The sequence below is a fragment of the Megalobrama amblycephala genome, linkage group LG6 (genome assembly GCF_018812025.1).
Source record: "Megalobrama amblycephala isolate DHTTF-2021 linkage group LG6, ASM1881202v1, whole genome shotgun sequence".
Taxonomy (NCBI): Eukaryota; Metazoa; Chordata; class Actinopteri; order Cypriniformes; family Xenocyprididae; genus Megalobrama; species Megalobrama amblycephala.
This window is the reverse complement of record NC_063049.1, coordinates 38,632,468-38,651,708: the sequence shown is the minus strand read 5'-3', so window position 1 is coordinate 38,651,708 and position 19,241 is coordinate 38,632,468. Positions and strand designations below refer to the sequence as shown.

The 19,241-nt window shown below is 35.5% G+C and overlaps 1 protein-coding gene across 7 annotated transcripts in view; it reads right to left on the bottom strand.

Annotated features, from left to right (window-relative positions):
* Nucleotides 1–1,069: 1,069 nt before the first annotated feature.
* adarb1b (adenosine deaminase RNA specific B1b) overlaps nucleotides 1,070–19,241 on the bottom strand; it is a 177,908-nt gene continuing 159,736 nt past the window's right edge. For all 7 annotated transcript variants that reach the window (XM_048194548.1, XM_048194547.1, XM_048194551.1 and 4 more), the window contains 7 exons: nucleotides 18,516–18,630; nucleotides 17,961–18,129; nucleotides 14,941–15,092; nucleotides 14,320–14,488; nucleotides 6,900–7,081; nucleotides 4,699–4,877; nucleotides 1,070–1,879 (listed from right to left, as the gene is read on the bottom strand). In XM_048194548.1, the coding sequence (XP_048050505.1) occupies nucleotides 1,703–1,879; nucleotides 4,699–4,877; nucleotides 6,900–7,081; nucleotides 14,320–14,488; nucleotides 14,941–15,092; nucleotides 17,961–18,129; nucleotides 18,516–18,630 (1,143 nt within the window). In that variant the 3' untranslated portion in view covers nucleotides 1,070–1,702. The remainder of the gene's footprint in view (nucleotides 1,880–4,698; nucleotides 4,878–6,899; nucleotides 7,082–14,319; nucleotides 14,489–14,940; nucleotides 15,093–17,960; nucleotides 18,130–18,515; nucleotides 18,631–19,241) is intronic.

Genomic DNA, 19,241 nt, shown 5'->3' with positions numbered 1-19,241 from the left:
ATAAACTGATTATTTACTCACCTACATATCGTTTCAATTGGTGTTTGTCATGCAAAGCTTTTATATGACTTCAGAAGATTTGGAATAAAGTCATATGGAGTGCTTTTATGGAGCTTGGAACGACATGTGGGTGAATTTTTATATTTGGATGAACTGTTCTTTAACATAAGAATAACTCGATCACATTAGCAGATCAGGCTCGCTGCACTCTTAAAAATGCTGGGTTAAAACAACCCAAGTTGAGTTGAAAATAGACAAACCCAACGATTGGGTTGTTTTAACCCAGCAGTTGGGTTAAATGTTTGCTATTTAACTCAACTATTTTTTAAAAATGACTGCATTGCTTGCTTAAAATGAACCCAAAATATGTTGGAAATTAACATTTATTAATATGTTTAATAAATGAGCATTTATTAATAAGTTTAATGAATGATGATTAAACACATTTATTAAATTGCTTATTAATAAATGTTCACCTTTTGTTATTATTGTTGCATCTAATAATTATGTGTCTGATTTTTAATTTCCAACCTATTTTGAGTTCATTTTAAGCCAGCCGTATGGTAATTTTTAAACAAAAGTTAAACTACCCAACACATTGGGTAAAAACAAACCAATTGCTGGGTTTGTCCATTTTCAACCCAACTTGGGTTGTTTTTAAGCCAGCATTTTTTTTTCTTTAAGAGCGTAGGAAATCTGCCGTCTGAGTGATCCGACGGACTCCATGCAGCTTAAAGTCAATACAGTGTAAAAACATAAAAAGGAAAAGTAGGGCTTCTAAAATGGTCCGTTACAGGCCACTGAAGTATTTAGCCCAGATAAAGGGCTTTCTTAGAGCGAGGCTGGAGCCTTGCGTAATTCGTACATGCATTTAAGACCTCTGAGAAATTTAAATAGCCACGACACATCGTTTAATAACATCAATGCACTTTGGTTGCATCCATAAGACTACTCCATTTTCCAATTCAAATAACCGTTTGACAATACAGCTTTCGCTTCCAAGCGCTCAAGGAACCATATGCAAAAAATTCAAGTTTCCCTCCGAGGTCAAATTAAAATCTGAAATCTATTCCGACTAGAAAGACGGCCTAAGCTAATTCTACACTAAAGTCCTGACAAAAGTGCGTCTATCTAAAGGGACCATGCTGTACAGTTATGATCTACGTGAATTTCTTCCCCTTTTAAAATCCGGAGGGAACGGAATAAAAAATATAAATATGCATATGTTTTGCATATCGAGGAGAACCATGCTCAAAAAAGGTGAGCCAGCATCTGGGTAGGCTGGACCAGGAAACCTTCAGACCCGTGCGCACAGCTGTGTGGTCGACCTGAAGCCACGTAACGTGCGTGTTTACGGCATCGAGGTTTTGTCAGAGCAACCCTCTGTCATGAAAATAGTTTGAAAAACTAAAAAGAACATTTTTCCAGTTACAAATGACATTACATCCCGTTATCTGCTGAAGGCTAATGCCACTAACTTCAAAACAAACATACGTTAAATGACAACCTGCTTCTACGTTACAAATTAAAAAGGCAAAGTCATGATTCACACAAAGAGAGCAAAATGACAGACACTAAAGGGCTCTTAGTTTGTCTGAGAACAAACAGCATCGCACACACAAACACGCACACACCCCCGCACATCAAGTGAAGTATTAACAGCTGGTTGTTGTCATGTCCTGGTCTTTTTTATGTCCCCTCTTCAAGAGTTCAGTGAGAACTGGTCCTGTTCTATGGGCTTTTTCACCCAGGCACCCAGGCCCGCTTTGTGAAAGGCCTTGATGAGCGTTTGCTTCGCCGTGTGATACTCCACCGCTGCTTGTTTGGCTTCGTGGTACGAGCTGGGCTTGGGCACTTTGATTCGCAGAGTTGACGAGAGCTGCCGAAGAAATAGAAAAAAATGACAGTACGTGATTTGTTTTTGCACTATTTTGTAATATAATACAATATACTAATTAAGCAGTTCTATTTTACATAAAATAAATAAAAATAAAATCAATACATTCATTAAAATGAATTAATGAATAGAACAAATTTATTAAAAGAATGCTGCTGTGAAATACAGAAAAACAGAACAAAATTTATGCGTTTTAAAAAATTCTAACTTTTGAAAATGTGTTTTAAAGTGCAAGTTTTTGAAAACATTATCATTATTGTCTATTGTTATCATGTAAACTATAAAAATATGAATTTGTGAAAAAGGTGACATCATTCGCGACGTGTGCATGTTACGTGTTTAGCCTATAGACCCTTTAGAGCAGACGTCGCAATTACGTCAATAGGTTGTTTGCAATCATGTGGTTCTGGTGACGCACGAAATACCGGTGGAGGGCAAGCAGTGAAAATTAGAATGGAAGAGGTGGAGAAAAGTCCTTTCTGTGCTGGTTTAGAAAGGTATAAACAGAAAATCACAACATATGTTGGACTTCTGTCAGGTTGTTAAACATTTATTTATTTGGACATTTTCTACCATATGATGGCTGAAGCAGCAGCACGTGACACTGCTCTCATGGTAACCAGATCAACATTGTGATCAAAACGTAAGTGAAAACACTAAATTATCATTCAATGGGATAAAATATCTTCTCTTCCGTGCAAACGATACCGAATATTAAACCAAGTCAAAAACAAGTAAGGTAAGCAGGTGTCCATATTCATTTCAGTATCAGCAGACGCAAAACGCTATTAAAAAGGCGACAACTTTTAAAGTTAAAAAACGATATAAGTTATAAAAAACGGTATATGTAAACGATATAAACAACTTCTGGGTTCTCGATTTTATTGATTTGAGCAACCATAAACGACGTAAAATATACAAATTGAGTTTTTGATAGGATTCCTATATAGAAAAATCACTCCCTGCCCTCCAGACTCACTCGCGCCGCTGCTGTGACGTCATGGGCAAACAACCTATTGCATCTGCGCGCGCATACTGGTTGCAGAAAAATAGCTGTAGCAATTGAAGGAAAATGTGCAAAATCCACAGAATAAGAGAAAAATGTTTTGTTGTGCCTCTGGATGTTGGAATCGGAATGCAAAAAATATAGTCTTCATTTTTAAAGAAAACCATCGTTGAAAACGTCTTTTGAAGCGAAACGGAGACGTTTCACAGACTGCACTGATGACACCTGCAAGGATTAGTCTACTATTAAAGCAGGAATTTGATGTAAACAGTAAGTCTACATAATATTCACATATGCAGTTCAGAGGACATACATACATAGCAGTTACAGCATGAAATAATTATAATTAAACTAATTTAAACCTATAACATTTTACATAGATAACTTTTAAACATTTCACAATTCGGACTTTTTTTTCTTGCATTTGCGTGTTTATTACTCCCAGTTCGGACTTTATAACTCGCAATTGTGAGTTTATTTCACAATTCTGAGGGGGAAAAAGTCAGAATTGTGGGATAAATTGCAATTCAGAAAAGACAGAATAACGAGTATATCTCACAATTCTGTTTTTCTTTGTAAGAAATGTAAGATATAAACTCAGATTTGCGAGAAATAAGTCAGAATTGTGAGATATAAACTCGAAATTAACATATTTTATTCTTTTATTTCGTGGCTTCCATAGACTGCTACTGCTCAACTGTCATTTTCTGCAACCAGCTAGGCTCCGCCCACAAAAAACATCATCGCTGTTTGCAAACACCAAATTGGTCTATATGTGTGTAGTATTTCTTTACAAAGTGACATGGCCATCTACTGGCCTGGCATTAATAATACTAGCGTTTTTAATCGTTTTCGCGGATCCGTGTGAACGGGGATCGTTTTGACAATGTTGTCAGTTGTATGCGAAAAACGCAAAGGAAAAACTATTCCGTTTTTAGTACATGAATGAGAAGCTGCATTTACACTGCAAGTCTTAATGCAAAGATCCGATCTTTTGACCATATCCGATTTTTTTGGACGACGTGCTTACATTTCTTTTAAAAGTGACCTGTATCTGTTGTCTCCTTTTTAGACTGCACTTGGCGAAGCGAACCAAAAATGTTTTTTATTTTGCGGTTTCAATGGAACAAATGGGTAGAGTCTCGACAACGGGGCTGAAGCGCGCGTCTGTGCACGAGTCGTCGTCACTGACAACAGCGGCAACGAGCATTCAGTGTGATTTCAAGAGCAACACATTTCAAGCTCACATCGCCTTTTATTTAACACAAACAAATGAAATTAATACTCTGCCAGTCAACTAGGGATGTTCCGTTTGTTATAGGCATGTCTGTACCGTGAAACGTAAAAAAAACCCTCACTTTTTAAATGACGCAGGAGTCGCATTTAAAGGGGAATATCCAATCTGTACGCTTAAACGGCAGGACAAATGCACATACATCCCATTCATATCTGATTTATTTTCAGAAACCGATCTGTGAATATCGGAATCCATGCGCTTTTTTCCTGCTTACACGGTCATAGCTCATATCCGATCTGTGCCACATGGGAGAAAGGAAAAAAAAAAAAAAAAAAAAAAAAAAAAAATCGGAATTGGGTCACTTGAACCATGCAGTGTAAATGGGGCCAGAGAGATACGTACACCCAAAAGTACTTTTTTTGTGCATTTCCCAAACAGCAGTTTTAGTTTCACTTTAAATATATTTGATTAGAGTTGCCATCTTTCACCAACTTCTTTACTATTACAAAGTCTTGCAGTAAATTTGAAAGTGAATCCATGAAGATGTGATACTCGTACCTTAGTGTGTAGTGGCACCCAGCGGCTGTATAGGGCATGCTTACAGAGACGTGAGGGTCTGCCCATGTCATCCTTGCCTGTGGTGGCGTTAATGACTTCTAGAGCCTGATCTCCCACCGTCCAATTCACACTGAAGTTGGGGGCCTTTCCTGGCTGCCGGGCCTCAGCGTTACTGATTCCTGCAAACACACAAATACACTCATCATAGTAGAAAATTAAACCCAGAGATGAACTTGGAGCATTTGGTGCAAACATCCAGTGTGGCCCTTTTATTGCAAACGAATTGATATAACAAAAATATTTACTGCACAAATATGAAGAAATTTATTTCAAGGCTTCCATTTTCAATGAACACAACTAAAGCAATATGTTCAAGGTTGTTTACTCAGGGGATGTGTTAAAATGTAACCTCGCCGATTTTCAATCCGCTTTTACAATGTTGGTAGTATATGTAAATGAATGAGGTTTACTCGTTCTATGTGTTACCTGGACAGAAAAAAATCTTGTATATTGGTAAGCAAAAGTCTTCCACTTTTGACAGCTCCAGGGCTTTTGTGAAAACGACAGTTTCTTTCAGTGTTTCCCCCTCCGTTTGGCCTAAAACACTGTGTTCGTGGTCATCCAGTTTGAAATGTTGACTACAAACACAGAGGTTTTTCAGATTGCCCTTCGTGGCGTTCTCTCCGTATTTACGATTCTTGCCAAAAATGCGCTGGATCCTTCATTGGAAACTAAAATTAACTCACTCCCGCTAAACATTTACTCTTTGAATTCTTGCACCCAGGAACAATACAAGTTGACACTATTATGGCTAAAAGTTTGCCAAGAAGTATTTCCAACTAAAGCAAGGTGGTATTTGACTCTGGTCAAACGTATCCATAGCAGACTGGTGGGAGTGGCCTTGAACGGCAACATGCCCAGTGCATTATGGGTGTTGAAGTTTTCCTACTCATTTGGCTAAAGGGAAGACAGCAGCCTTATTTCTCTGCTTTCTCTAGTCAGGTAGTCTAGTCATCATTTTTTCCCGCCTTTCTACAGCAAAGGCAGCCAAGTTTTAATGAAAGCCCATTTTGCTAGCAGTGAAGTACCACTTTAACACTTTATTATTACCAATGAATGTCCGTGACTTACATGACCAATGGTAATTAATTGAAAAACACTTGAAGGCTATATGCCATTATTTAAATGTTTTATTCTTTAATATTTACATTATTATTATTAAGTTTAAATTTATATAAAATATATGAAATTATATAATATTATGTGCTTTTATAGCATACAATAAATGGCTCACTGCATTACGCATTACCTCTTCACTGGCAGACCAAGACGACAGGAACAAAAAAAGTTGACAAATGCAAAAGAGTCGTTCTTTGAGCTAGTGTTATGAAGCATAGGTTGAGTATGTTATGCTTCAACCTCCCACAACAAATCATCAAATGGAGATTTTCAGCAGAAAGCCATTAAAAGCAAGTTCTGCTAGGAATCTGATGTAACCCCGTGCAAAAGCAGCGCTGGGTGTTTCTCATGAGGTACAAAACAAAGTGAGAAAGGATATGTTCTCTACAAGTGCAGCTGACGTCTCCCTGATGACACAGTTTTTAATGAGGAATCTATCTATACCAAGTGCTGGGTAGTTTTTTAGAAGCATAAAAATAGTTCACCAATTTTTATCAGAAATATCTCGGTAAGGATAATATTGGGGCTGATTAAGCATTTTTAACTGATCGGTATTGGCTATTCTAAGCTTGATCCTTTATTTTACGTCAGCTGTCACACAGGTGCATTGCAGTAGGTAGAGGTATGCACCTTCAAGCGGGATTGCCAACTAACATTAAAAGGAAAAGAAGCTCAAATGTGCTTGAGTGACGCACGAGCACCAATGAGGTTTGCTGTAGCACGTCACATTATTTTAAAAAAGATTAAACAAAACAAAAAAGATGGGAAAAAAAATGAGAGAAATCAGCAGGGGCATCTGTGATTTCAGGCACTGTATGAATTACTGAAACAGGCTGCCGGTCTGTGATGGTGAGATGGAGAGCAGGCCCATCTAAATTCCAGTAATTCTTCAAACCATGAGGAAATTGAAGGTGAGTGGGGGGAAACTGTCCATCTAGTAAATGGTAATACAATTTGACGTCGCTGCCATTTTCAATGATTTGGAAGTGGAAATGCGAGCCGGCCGTATGATGTTGTCTTACCGCTGAGCAGGGGGCGGTTGAGGGAGAATTGCTGGGGCAGGTCTTCGATGTCAGCAATCCGCTGGTACATGGCTCTGGAGAGATGATCAGCGTGATACAGGCTGCCCAGGATGATGCTGGAGAAGTAGATGGGCTCAGTGAAGTAGCTCATCAGAGAGCCCTGGATGCCCACCACGTTCCACCTGCAAGAACAAACCCAAACAACCTCAGATCAGGGCTTCGCTTCTTCAAGACACAGATTTCATATTGGACATCAAGTGGCAACCTAACAGTAAAAATACTATGAATTGCACAGATCCAACAGTATGCAAAATTAGAGTGAGAGTATGCAAAAAATAGAGTTTGGATATGCAATAATAAAAGATATTATATATTTATTTTAAACAATTATTATTTTAATTATAATTAATTTACTTATTAAATTCAAAAAAATTTTTTTTATATACATTTTGCATCGGTTTCTCCCTCCAGTACGCAACCCCGTAAGAACAGACCTGCAGCCTATTTTTATTATAATTCATTATTATTCAATTGAATTATAATTTTTTAAATATTTTTTAATTGGTATTTTGCATTGTTTATCCCACTGCTGTATGCAACCCCATCAGAACAGATCGGTGGCCCATTTTTATTTTAATAATTGTTAATTAATTAATTTTATTACATTTAATTATAATTATTTTATAATTTTATTATTGGAATTTTGCATTGTCCCCCCCGCTGCATGCAACCCCATCAAAACAAACCTACAATCCATTTTTATTAAATTTTAAATATAATTAATTTATAATTTTATTATTACTTGTATTTTGCATTGTTTTTCCTCTGCTGTACGCAACTCAATCAGAACAGATCTATAGTTGAATTTTATTATAATTAATTATAATTATTATTAAATGTAATTATATCATCTTTTTTTTACAGTATTATTACTGATATTTTGCATTAATTACCATCCTCCTGATTCGCAACCCCATCAGAACAGACCTGTGGTGGATTTTTATTAAAATGTACAATAAAATTACAATAAAATTTTTAATTACAATTATTGAATTTATTTATAATTATTTTACAATTTTATTATGAACATTTTGCATTGTTTTCCCCTGCTGTTCACCATCAGAACAGACCTGCCGCCCAACTGAATTATATTTATTTACACAATTAATTCTAATTATTATTATTACTACATTTAATTATTGCATAAAAATTATAATTAAATAATTTTTACTTTTTATTTGGTATATAATACTTTCTATTATTGGCATTTTTCAATATTTTTCCCTCTGCTGTACGCAACCCCATCAAAACAGACCGCCTATTTTTGGGTCACAGTCCACCAGTTGACAACCACTGCATTTTATCGTTACTGCATTGATTCGGCTGTAAAAGAGTAAATCTTTTTTCTTTTTTTTAGTTTGTTACTAGCCTGAAGTATTTCCAGCACTTTCACATAATGGATTCCTAATCTCACTCTATCTAAAACACAAAAAATTAGATGTAGCACATAAGACAATCAGGAACTACAAGAATCACAAAACATGAAAACAAGAGAGCAAAAAAGCAATCTGGCCAGCAGCCCAGATGTGAATTTCAAACGCATGATATATACAAAAAAAGCACCAGTGGATGAATTGTTCAAACCACCTCATTTACGTCTTTACAGGTCCCAGACTCACCCACTGGGTCTCCCTCCTCAGTCATTCACAATCAAAAGGCCTAATCAAGTCCAAATCTGCTTCCCAAAACAACACCTGCTGTACGCAGCTGAAAAGATCCCAGATTCAAGTGATTGGAGTTGTTCTTTTCAGCCTGACCAATCAACAGTCTGACAGTGTTCAACTTTTGCTACTGTGAACTACTTTGTTAACCAAGCACTAGTTTCCTGTAGCCAAAACACATTGCAGCGTATTCAGTTCCTGAGGCGGATATCTACCTGCTAGACTAGATAACTTCATAAAGATTTAATGACACCAACCTGGAAAACTTTTGACAAATCCAGTGATTATTTCATCACTAAAAGTACCAATTCACATTGCGTAGAAGACAGCCAATCAGATATGAATTGATGATTTTCACATAGTGCTTGTGAGATTTTGTGTGGAACAGGCATCATGTGGTCAATGAATGGACTTTGGCTGGTCTTCTGAGACTAGCTTACTACAAGAACACCTGATTCTGGTCACAAGACAAGGTTCTAATCAAAAGCACTGGAATGCAAAAAAGCCACACACTGCATATCAGGCTAAGAACAAATGACCCAGTGGCACATAATAATTCAGATTAATAATTTAGGGATGGAAGAATTCAAAGATGTAGGTACATACTAGCATGCAATTATTGCACGTTATGATGCAAGCCTGCTTTTGATGTCCATAAAGACACTGCATATTCAGCAAAGATGTATTAAATTCATCAAAAGTGAATTTTTGATTAAACAAATGCAGCTTTGGTGAGCAATTCTTTCAAAATGCTAGTATGTGTAACCAAGCATATCTATGAATGAATGCAAAAATATATTTAAAAAAAAAAAATATGTGAATAATTCAATTATTAAATGAAATTTAAATTTATTATTAAATTTAAATCAAAGTCAAATGTAAAAAAAAAGAATTAAAAATCCATGTACAATTATTTTAGGATTTTTTTTCTTTTTTTTGCATTTAATTCTGGTTTGTTCTAAACAAAATAAATGGTGAACATGAAGAGGCTTTATGCACATTAGACAAACTAAAGATATGGCATCAACAAAAAGACATTTTCTGTCATTTCAACAAAATAATCTTCATGTTTTTGAGCTACTGTTATTCTTATTCCAGACACGACTGGATCAGCATCTTCCATTAAAAATTCACAGGAACACCCTCAACCCGCTGTGTGTCCCAGTTTGAGACTCGCAACTAGTCGTGTTTCTAGCAGAGCAGGTACAGGCCCTGGCGGAGAAGACACAGCGTTCTATCAACACCACACGCTCATTCATCTCAGCAGATGGGCTGCTTTTCCTTGAGTGTGAGCTGTGAACATCAGTTCTGCTGTGTGAGAGTGTGTCTAACCGTCCCTGAGCAACACATAAACTATAGCCCAGCCCTGACTAAACACCACTTTCATCTGAAAATCAAAGCAATAAACTGAATCGGCAAACAATACAGTATCAAACAGATACCAAAAGGCCTTAAACCCGAGCCATCAACAAACTGTTAGAAAATATTTTTCATTAAAATGCTCTATAAACACAATCTTCAGTGAATAACCATCAGTTCCTCACACAAAGCTATTGTATGACTGCTGAAGACTCAGAGGAGTCATATGGCCCATTTTTTTTTGTACTTTCTTGTCATTTATGGAGACGAAACAGTCTTGACTATCACAATTCCCATTTCATCTCATCCCTCATCCATCTCCTTTAGTATTACAAAGGAAAAAAATCTAGGGCTGTCAAGTGATTAATATTTTGAATCTAATTACTAACATGATTTGCTGATTATATAATAAAATTAATCCCTGAGAAATTACCCCCAAAAAGATCATTTAAAGTAATTTCTGTGTTAGATGAGAAAAGCATTGAATCAACATTACAAAAAGTAGCTTTAGAAAGAAATATTTTGATTCAACAGAGAATTTATTACACAAACATTTAAGGCTACAATGTTGCCATAACATTTTTTTTCTGAAGCTGCATCTGAAGTGGTATATTTACACAGACTTAAAGCAGCTCAGAGGTGGCATGAATATGAATAAAAATATTAAATGATACTGTAATTATGAAACTAAAATCCCCCAAGAGGTGGAGGCAAGTTAGGCCATGTATACACTGCAGGTTTTGATGCCCAATTCAGATTTGTTGACGACCAGTTTACATCATCTTTTAAAAGTGACCTCTATCCGATATCTGCATTTACACTATACATTTGGAGAAACAACCCAAGATAAATGTACTGACCCCAAAAAACTTAGGTTGAAAAGGAAGTAAAAATGCTGTGATTTGCACTGGACGCAGACAAAATACTACAAGCTTTTGCTTTCTGCACCATTTAAAAGTCAGCAAAACATAGGTCTTTTAAGGTAGAGAATAAAGAGGAGAGCCCTTGTTGCAGCCTGGACGAATGCAATGAACACTGTAATCGCTGTGGTTGGTGTCCGCCTGCGTTGACGCTATTCGCCACAGTCGCTTTTTCAATGACTCGCATTGATGGGAATATCCGAGCTATCTGCTTACATGGCAGACACAAATGCATGTATCCAATTCATATCAAACATGAGGCCTGAAACCAATCTGAAAATATCGGAGTCCATGTGAATTTTTACTGCTTACATGTTCTTGGGTTGCATCCGATCTGTGCCACATGGGAGAAGGATGGGAAAAAAATTATTTAAAAAAATCAGAATTGGTCACTTGAACCATGTAATGTAAATGCGGCATTACTGTCTTAATGAGTGAGACATTCAGTCATTCATTCAACGGATTCATTCAGGAACAAAGGAAGCGGCCATCTTTATGAATGGGTCACCGAATCAACTGCTCACTCGAGTCGTTAAAAACCGCAGATTCATTCAGTAACGAAACCCTGAGATGCACAACAGCTCTGCTGTGGCTTTGTTTGGAACTATTTTCATTGGCGAAATTAAGCAAAAACAGACAATATTGTGTTTGATATTGATATTGCTAAACTATATCATGTGATATAAAAATAAGACAAAAATGGCCAAAACTAGGCACTTTTTGCCCTCATATCTTGAATATTAGTGGCATTTTAACTGCATTCTAATAGGCTTCATCAAACAGTCAGTCAATGCCCTGCATCATGTTCATAACTAAACTACGTAATGTAAGATGATGTACACGTCTGGACTGGGGTGGGGTGCATTAAAGGTGCCCTAGATTATGTTTTTAAAAGATGTAATATAAGTCTAAGGTGTCCCCTGAATGTGTCTGTGAAGTTTCAGCTCAAAATACCCCATAGATTTTTTTTAATTAATTTTTTTAACTGCTTATTTTGGGGCATCATTATAAACGCGCTGATTTTATGCTGCGGCCCCTTTAAATCCCGTGCTCTCCGCCCACAGAGCTCACGCTTGCCTTAAACAGTGCCTTAAAGTTTATACAGCTAATATAACCCTCAAAATGGATCTTCACAAAGTGTTCGTCATACATGCGTCATGCATGCGTCGGATTATGTGAGTATTATATACTGTTATATTGTTTACTTCTGATTTTGAATGAGTTTGATAGTGCTAACGAAACATTTAGAAAGACAGTTTACAAATATCACTAAAAATATCATGTTATCATGGATCATGTCAGTTATTATTGCTCCATCTGCCATTTTTCGCTATTGTTCTTGCTTGCTTACCTAGTCTGATGATTTGGTTGTGCACATCCAGACATTAATACTGGCTGCCCTTGTCTAATGCCTTTTATAATGTTGGAAACGTGGGCTGGCATATGCAAATATTGGGGGCGTACACCCCGACTGTTACGTAACAGTCGGTGTTATGTTGAGATTCGCCTGTTCTTCGGAGGTCTTTTAAACAAATGAGATTTATATAAGAAACAATGGAGTATGAGACTCAGTGTATGTCATTTCCATGTACTGAACTCTTGTTATTTAACTATGCCAAGATAAATTCAATTTTTCATTCGAGGGCACCTTTAATAATTTGAATGCATAATTTTTTACATAATTAATCACACCAAATTAACGTGTTATATTGACAGTCCTACAAAAAGTTTATTTAATATTATATATATACATAAAAATATTAAATAAACTCTCTTTTGCAAAGCAGCTTTGCTGTTTTTTTTTATAAAAAAAAAAAAAAAAAAAAAGGTCTTGTAGTTTCAATGGTGGTGCAACAAAAATATAAATAACTAAATAAATTAAAATATTAACAATTAAATTATAAATAAATAAATAAATAAATAAATAAATAAATAAATAAAGACTGCAGGATCAGGATTATATATATGTACTACTGAATGACAGTTAGAATGTGTGTGAACTGAGGTGGAGATGCACACTGAGTATTCTCTCATTAGAAGAGACAGGACCTGTGCTCTCTGGTCAAAGCTGTCTCTGACATGTCCTTATCTCTCCGCTCACAGCTGCTGGGCGGCAGGGACAGACACATCGCCGCATTGACCCCACAGGATAAATGAACGCTCCCTGCTACACTGAAAATACTGTCTTCTTTATTTAACTAGGGTTATAGTGATGCTGAACCCATGCACCTCTTTCCCTGTCAATTATGAAGTCTGGTAATAGCCAACGAGCTATTAAATTCACAAAGCTCTTGTTCTCTTCCCAATGGTGACAGGTACAGCGTCTATCTAGAGCAGTGAGATTAACCAGAAGGTTCCAGACTACTGCTTTTGCTGAGCTGTCTATTATTCTAATGAAGAGGGCTGACAATAGCTCCACTCCAAAACTTAGTGAGCTGCTTAACTAGGCAGCATTTTTTTAGGCAGAAGCAAAGGTAGGCAGGAATATTATGTTCATTATGGCCAAATTTTAATGCAAGAGTACATCCTTTACAGAAGAGGACACCCCAGAATGCATTGTGTTGAGCTCAGTGAAGAGAATTAGTTAAGTAGAAGAAAAAAAATTTAATTTTATATATATATATATATATATATATATATATATATATATATATATATATATATATATATATATATATATATATATATATATATATATATATATATATATATATATATATATACATATATACACACACACACACACAGTATATAATTATATTGCTATTATAATTATATATACAATAGTTTTATAAGTGTAATTTCTATTTTTTATTAAATGATTTCATAAAAAAAAATAAGAAATACACAACTTTATATTTTTTATATATACACAAACATTTTATATATATATATATATATATATATATATATATATATATATATATATATATATATATATATATATATATATATATATATATATATATATATATATATATATTTTTATATATACACATTTTAAAATGAAAATGATATATTATAATTGCATCCATTATAATAGCATAATTGGTTAAATATTAAAAATATAAAAAAAATGTATACAATTTTCCATATATATATATATATAATAAATAAATAAATAAATGGAAAAATTACAATTTTGTATAATTTGTTTTATATATATATATATATATATATATATATATATATATATATATATATATATATATATATATATATATATATATATATATATATATATATATATATATATAGATAGAGAGAGAGAGAGAGAGAGAGAGAGAGAAGAGAGAGAAGAGCATCAGTTACACAGAGCATCAGTTAGGATGTCTATGTAGGCAGCAGACAGGCAAGGCAGCTCACTAGGTTTTGGAACAGGCCTTATGCGTACATGTGTGTTTACATGCTATCAACTACCTTGCGATTTTGTCACTGCATGACATCGTAAGCAGCCGCTCCCCCTGTAGAACTCCATCCCATGTCTGTATGGTGTTACTAGTGCGCACCGGGATGGTTCCCTCTCCAGACTCGATCTTGGTTCTCAGTTGACCCCTCGCCTTCCTGTTGGGGTGTCTGTCTCCCTGGTCTGAGGAGAACAGAGTTAAAGAAACATTTTAAAAGAATGAGGGGGCAATGTTTCTGAAAATGTTCATCTACTTCAACTAAACAACAGATTTAAATCAACCAATAACAATAACATAAAGAAGAGTAATTGCTTTTTTTGCTTCAGCTGAATAATTGTTCAGCATATAAAGTGACACTCAAGAGCAGAATTAATCAGGCCACAAGAGGAGTCGACAAAGCCAGCTAATTAAAAACACTGATGAAATTTGTTTTTGAAACGCAGTCAGACAGTCAAGTGAAATTAAAATGAAATGCGACCTGATCAGAAGAGGGCCCGTACTGATCTTAATTGAACAACTATTCAGTTTTGATCATTCATTTCCAACAAGTGTTTGAGTAAACTAAAGTCCTCATCCACCTCCCGCTAGATCATGTATAAAGGACTGAATAGCTTGATTTAATAAAGAATTTCACCCTCTACGCCCGCCTCGTGAGGAGAGAAGATCCGAGCGTCTCCACAGGGCGACGTGCTGATGTAAAGATGAAACTGGACGTTGTCTTTCAGCCGGAAGCCACGTTTGTCACACTGCGTGAATATGGACTTTTGGTGCTCCTCTTTATTGTTGCTAAATTCAGAGAGAAACAATAGAAAAATCACATTTATCCCCCAGTTTTTTGTCATGTACAAGTACATACAAAACTATTGCTTGCACAAACATATTGCAATTACTCTGACATATGTGACCAGTCACGGAAAGTAGGGACACAAGTCGGTTTTGGGGCATTTTGAGCTATTCACAGATTCTGAAAGTGCAGTCTCCAAGCTTTCCAACGATGAGTGACACATGGAAATCTGATAATATTTGGAGAAGTTGTGGCCATTTGAAGGTAGGCAATCAAGAAAGCTCAAGAGGGAGAAAAACCCCTTTAAAGTTTGTGCAGTTCTCACCTGTTCTCACCTGCTGGGAGTGACAATAGGGCTCATTTACATCTCATTTAGATAAGCCATACCCCCTGTAAAGCTGCATGGACCGCATACTATTAATAATAAAGGTTAATGTGCATTGTAAATGTCAGTAATTTATTTTTTTTTACTTTTATAAAAATGATTTAGAGGCTGAAATATGTGACTTTTTTGTCAAAACTCTATTTGAACTTGTGCATTGTAGATAACATGTTGCAAGACACTCCTTTAAAATCTGCCCATCATTTTTAATGTTATTATTTTAATGTTTATGTAAAGAAAAAGTACATATTGATGCTAATTTTATTTTTTATTTGCTGGTTTTCCACATAAAACTTGGTGAATTGACTTTTTGAACAGGATTCTGTGATAACCGTGATCATTTTGGTCACTAATCATGAAATGAAATGTTCTCACCTGAGAAGCCTGTTAAAGAAGAATAGGCAATCCAGGAAATAACTGGACTAACAGAGGCCAGAGATCGCTAACTATGGCTATTCAAAACACTTTTCAAGACAATAAATACACGATTGAGGCGATGAATGCATGTATTGACTGAATTTGCGTCTGAATAGCGCTCGCTCCGTGGGCGTGGCCGCATTAGCGGATAATGAGCTGAATCACAGACTTCTGACATGGCTCTCTTTTCATACAGATTACATAAACACAGAAGGTTTGTTTTCGATTTGACTTACACATTTTAAAACTTGACATTTCAACGTTTTTTCAGACATAAGTATAATTTTTTATGATTAGTATTCACTAAGTTACAGTTCATTTTCTGAGAACTATCAGATTGGACTTCGTTCAGAGGGAGATGAGAGATCACGCATCATGTTAGTTTTCTTTATTTTTCAAAAAGCACAACATTTTGTTTTTACTCTGAGTGTACACAAATAAAAGAAGACATTCTATAGTTTCAATTGATATATATTACTTATGTCTCTATGACAAAATATGATGGAGTATTTTAAGTCTGTTTTGCTGCAATGTGAAAAAAAACCTGCAAAACGCGCCGGCGCGTTACCCGACTCCAGAGAGGTAATGTCTTATTATGCCGCTTTCATCGTCGCTCAGATCGTCTTCAGAATCAGTGAGCGCTTGTTCATAAGCATCCGGCTTGTCGAAGAAGTACTTCAAAACATTTTCGGTGTAACGGCCACGGTTCTTCATTGAATTTTGATATCAGCTAGAGCCGGCCAGAGCGCTGCATAATAAGTAGCCACGCTTCCCAGTATGGAAATACACACAGACAATGACACGCCCCTACTGCGTGCTAGAATCTCCGAAAAACAAGCCGATTTCGACCTCAAAATGTACGCTTTTAAATATACCAATACTGCTATCTCAAACACGGAAAGGCTTCTTCATGATCTCAACTAACAGATTCTGCAAAAAAACGAAAATCACCAATTTTGAAAAAAAAATGCTTCTTTCTCATTTTGCTCGAGAGTTGTGCTGCCGACTTGTGTCCCTGGATTCCGTGACGGGTCACATATTGTGAATGCAATTTGAACTTCAAGATGCTATGATAAAATTTATAGGTTGACTCTATTATATATATAGATATAGTCAAATCAAAATTTATTCAGACACCTTGAACATTTCATTCATTAATACAGTTTATTCACTATAGTTTAAAAAAATGGTAATAAAATATGACAAGATCTCAGAGTTAAACTGTGTCAGAAAATCTTAATTATGTCAGATAACACAAACATTTTTAGTTAATTTTTTTTAGTAAAATTTTTACAATTTTACCGGTAGTCCACTGTTTGAAGAATTTTTTGGTATAATATGTCACAGTTTACTTTATTTTGCTATCCTCACTTACATAAATGAACTATAGTGTCCTGCACCCACTAGTAAAAATATCTAAAAAAATATCAAAAATGTCTGAATAATTTTTCATTTGACTGTATATCTCACATACACTTTTTTTGGAACCTCAGTCCACTTAAATTACATATAACAACACAATATAAAAAAACATAACAGTAAAAAAACTAAACAAAAAAAAAAATGTAAATATATCCATAATAATTTATGATTATTATAGAGTGCATATTTCTTTATATATATATAAAACAATCTCTCTCTCTCTCTCTCATCAGTGTTTGGTGTTTTAATACATTACAAAAGGCTATATCATGACTAATGTATAAATGCTCAATATATAATAATAATAATAATAATAATAATAATAACCACCAAATATTTTGATTTAATATATGCACATAAAAAAAATACTAACATTTCATTATTATTAGATTATAAATATATTTACATTTATTTTTTATATTATATATTTTAATACATATTTTAATATATTTTAATAAATTGCAAAAGACCATTTCATGATTAATCACTATTCATTGTGCATCATCTAAAATGTATACAATAACAAAATGTTAAATTAAAATCTGTTTATGAGTTTAATTTCCCTTTCTGTTAAACTAAACATCATCCATTACGCCATGATGACAAATGAGACATGCACAGACATGCGACAGTAAAGTCGGCGTCTCACCTTAAGAAGTGCTCCAGCTGCATGTAGAGATACCTGATCAGGGAGCGACGAGCAATGATTTCAGCGTGACAATCGTTGAGCGCCAGGCCACGGTCGCTCATATACTCGCCGTTTATACACTTGGTTCCCGTGGAGACGCAGATGACCTGAGCGTCCTTGACATCAGTGCCTGAGTTAAAAGCAGGAAGAAACAGACCAGGACTGACTACAGAACCAACAAAAATAATACTACAACACTCACACACATGTGAAAACTACTTTACTGAAGTCTAGGAATATCTAGACTCTTAATGTAAAGTCCCTGGTTCTGATTCCTTGATTTCATTAATGATTTTTTTGTTGTTGTAGTTTTAGTAGTAAAAGTAGACTTTATTTCAAGTACACGAAACACCACCAATGCAGTCAGTGAGTGATTCGTTATGTACTGATGAGTTCTAGTATACTACTGACTGATTACTTGTAAATAACTCTCTCAGAGCTGTTTTTTTTTTAAAAAAGGGGACCATTTCTGAATAAGAACTTGTTCTCAGTTCTAATTCTTATGCAGAACTCTACCTGTTGTCATAACAACACCCGCCAGAACTTTCCGCCGTGCATGCGGAGACGTGAAGTTGTCAGTGAGCTCGCTGAATTTGTCCACTACCAGACGAGAAACAGCATCTGCAAGAACCTGGTAAAGAGCAAACAGGTGTCAGACTTCACACAGACAGCAATGCTATCATTAGTAATACACCAACACACATCAACACATCCTTGCTTCGATATGCAATACACACTTCTCATGATCCAATCGATTCCTGATGGATAAAATCAAGTCAAGGCCCTACATTTTGTTCTGTTGAATTATGCTTTTCCACTCAGAAATATTTGAGATTAAAAGTAAATGTTTACACTGAGTTTCAACACAAAATAATAAAATATAATGATTTGTAATGGAACGAACACAAATGAAATTCAGTTCAACAGACCCTGTCCTCTATGGACGACTGTAAAGCAGAATTTACCGTAGACCTCAGATTCACCTTCTGCCGCTGCAATAAAATATCAATATTTCATCGAAACCCTTCAGGCACCTCTGGGATTCCTTTCCGCTAACAGTGCCCTCTACTTCACATTCCTTAATATGCTGGAAAATGATTACGCCAAGGAAAAATCAATGGCCGAATGGGCACGAATTAGAGACATTAGTCTAACATTACTTCCCAAATACTTCGGAGTCACTCAGTCGGAGATGGCTAATGGGAGTTTTAAGCGGAGCATACTCCCGATATATTATCAGGA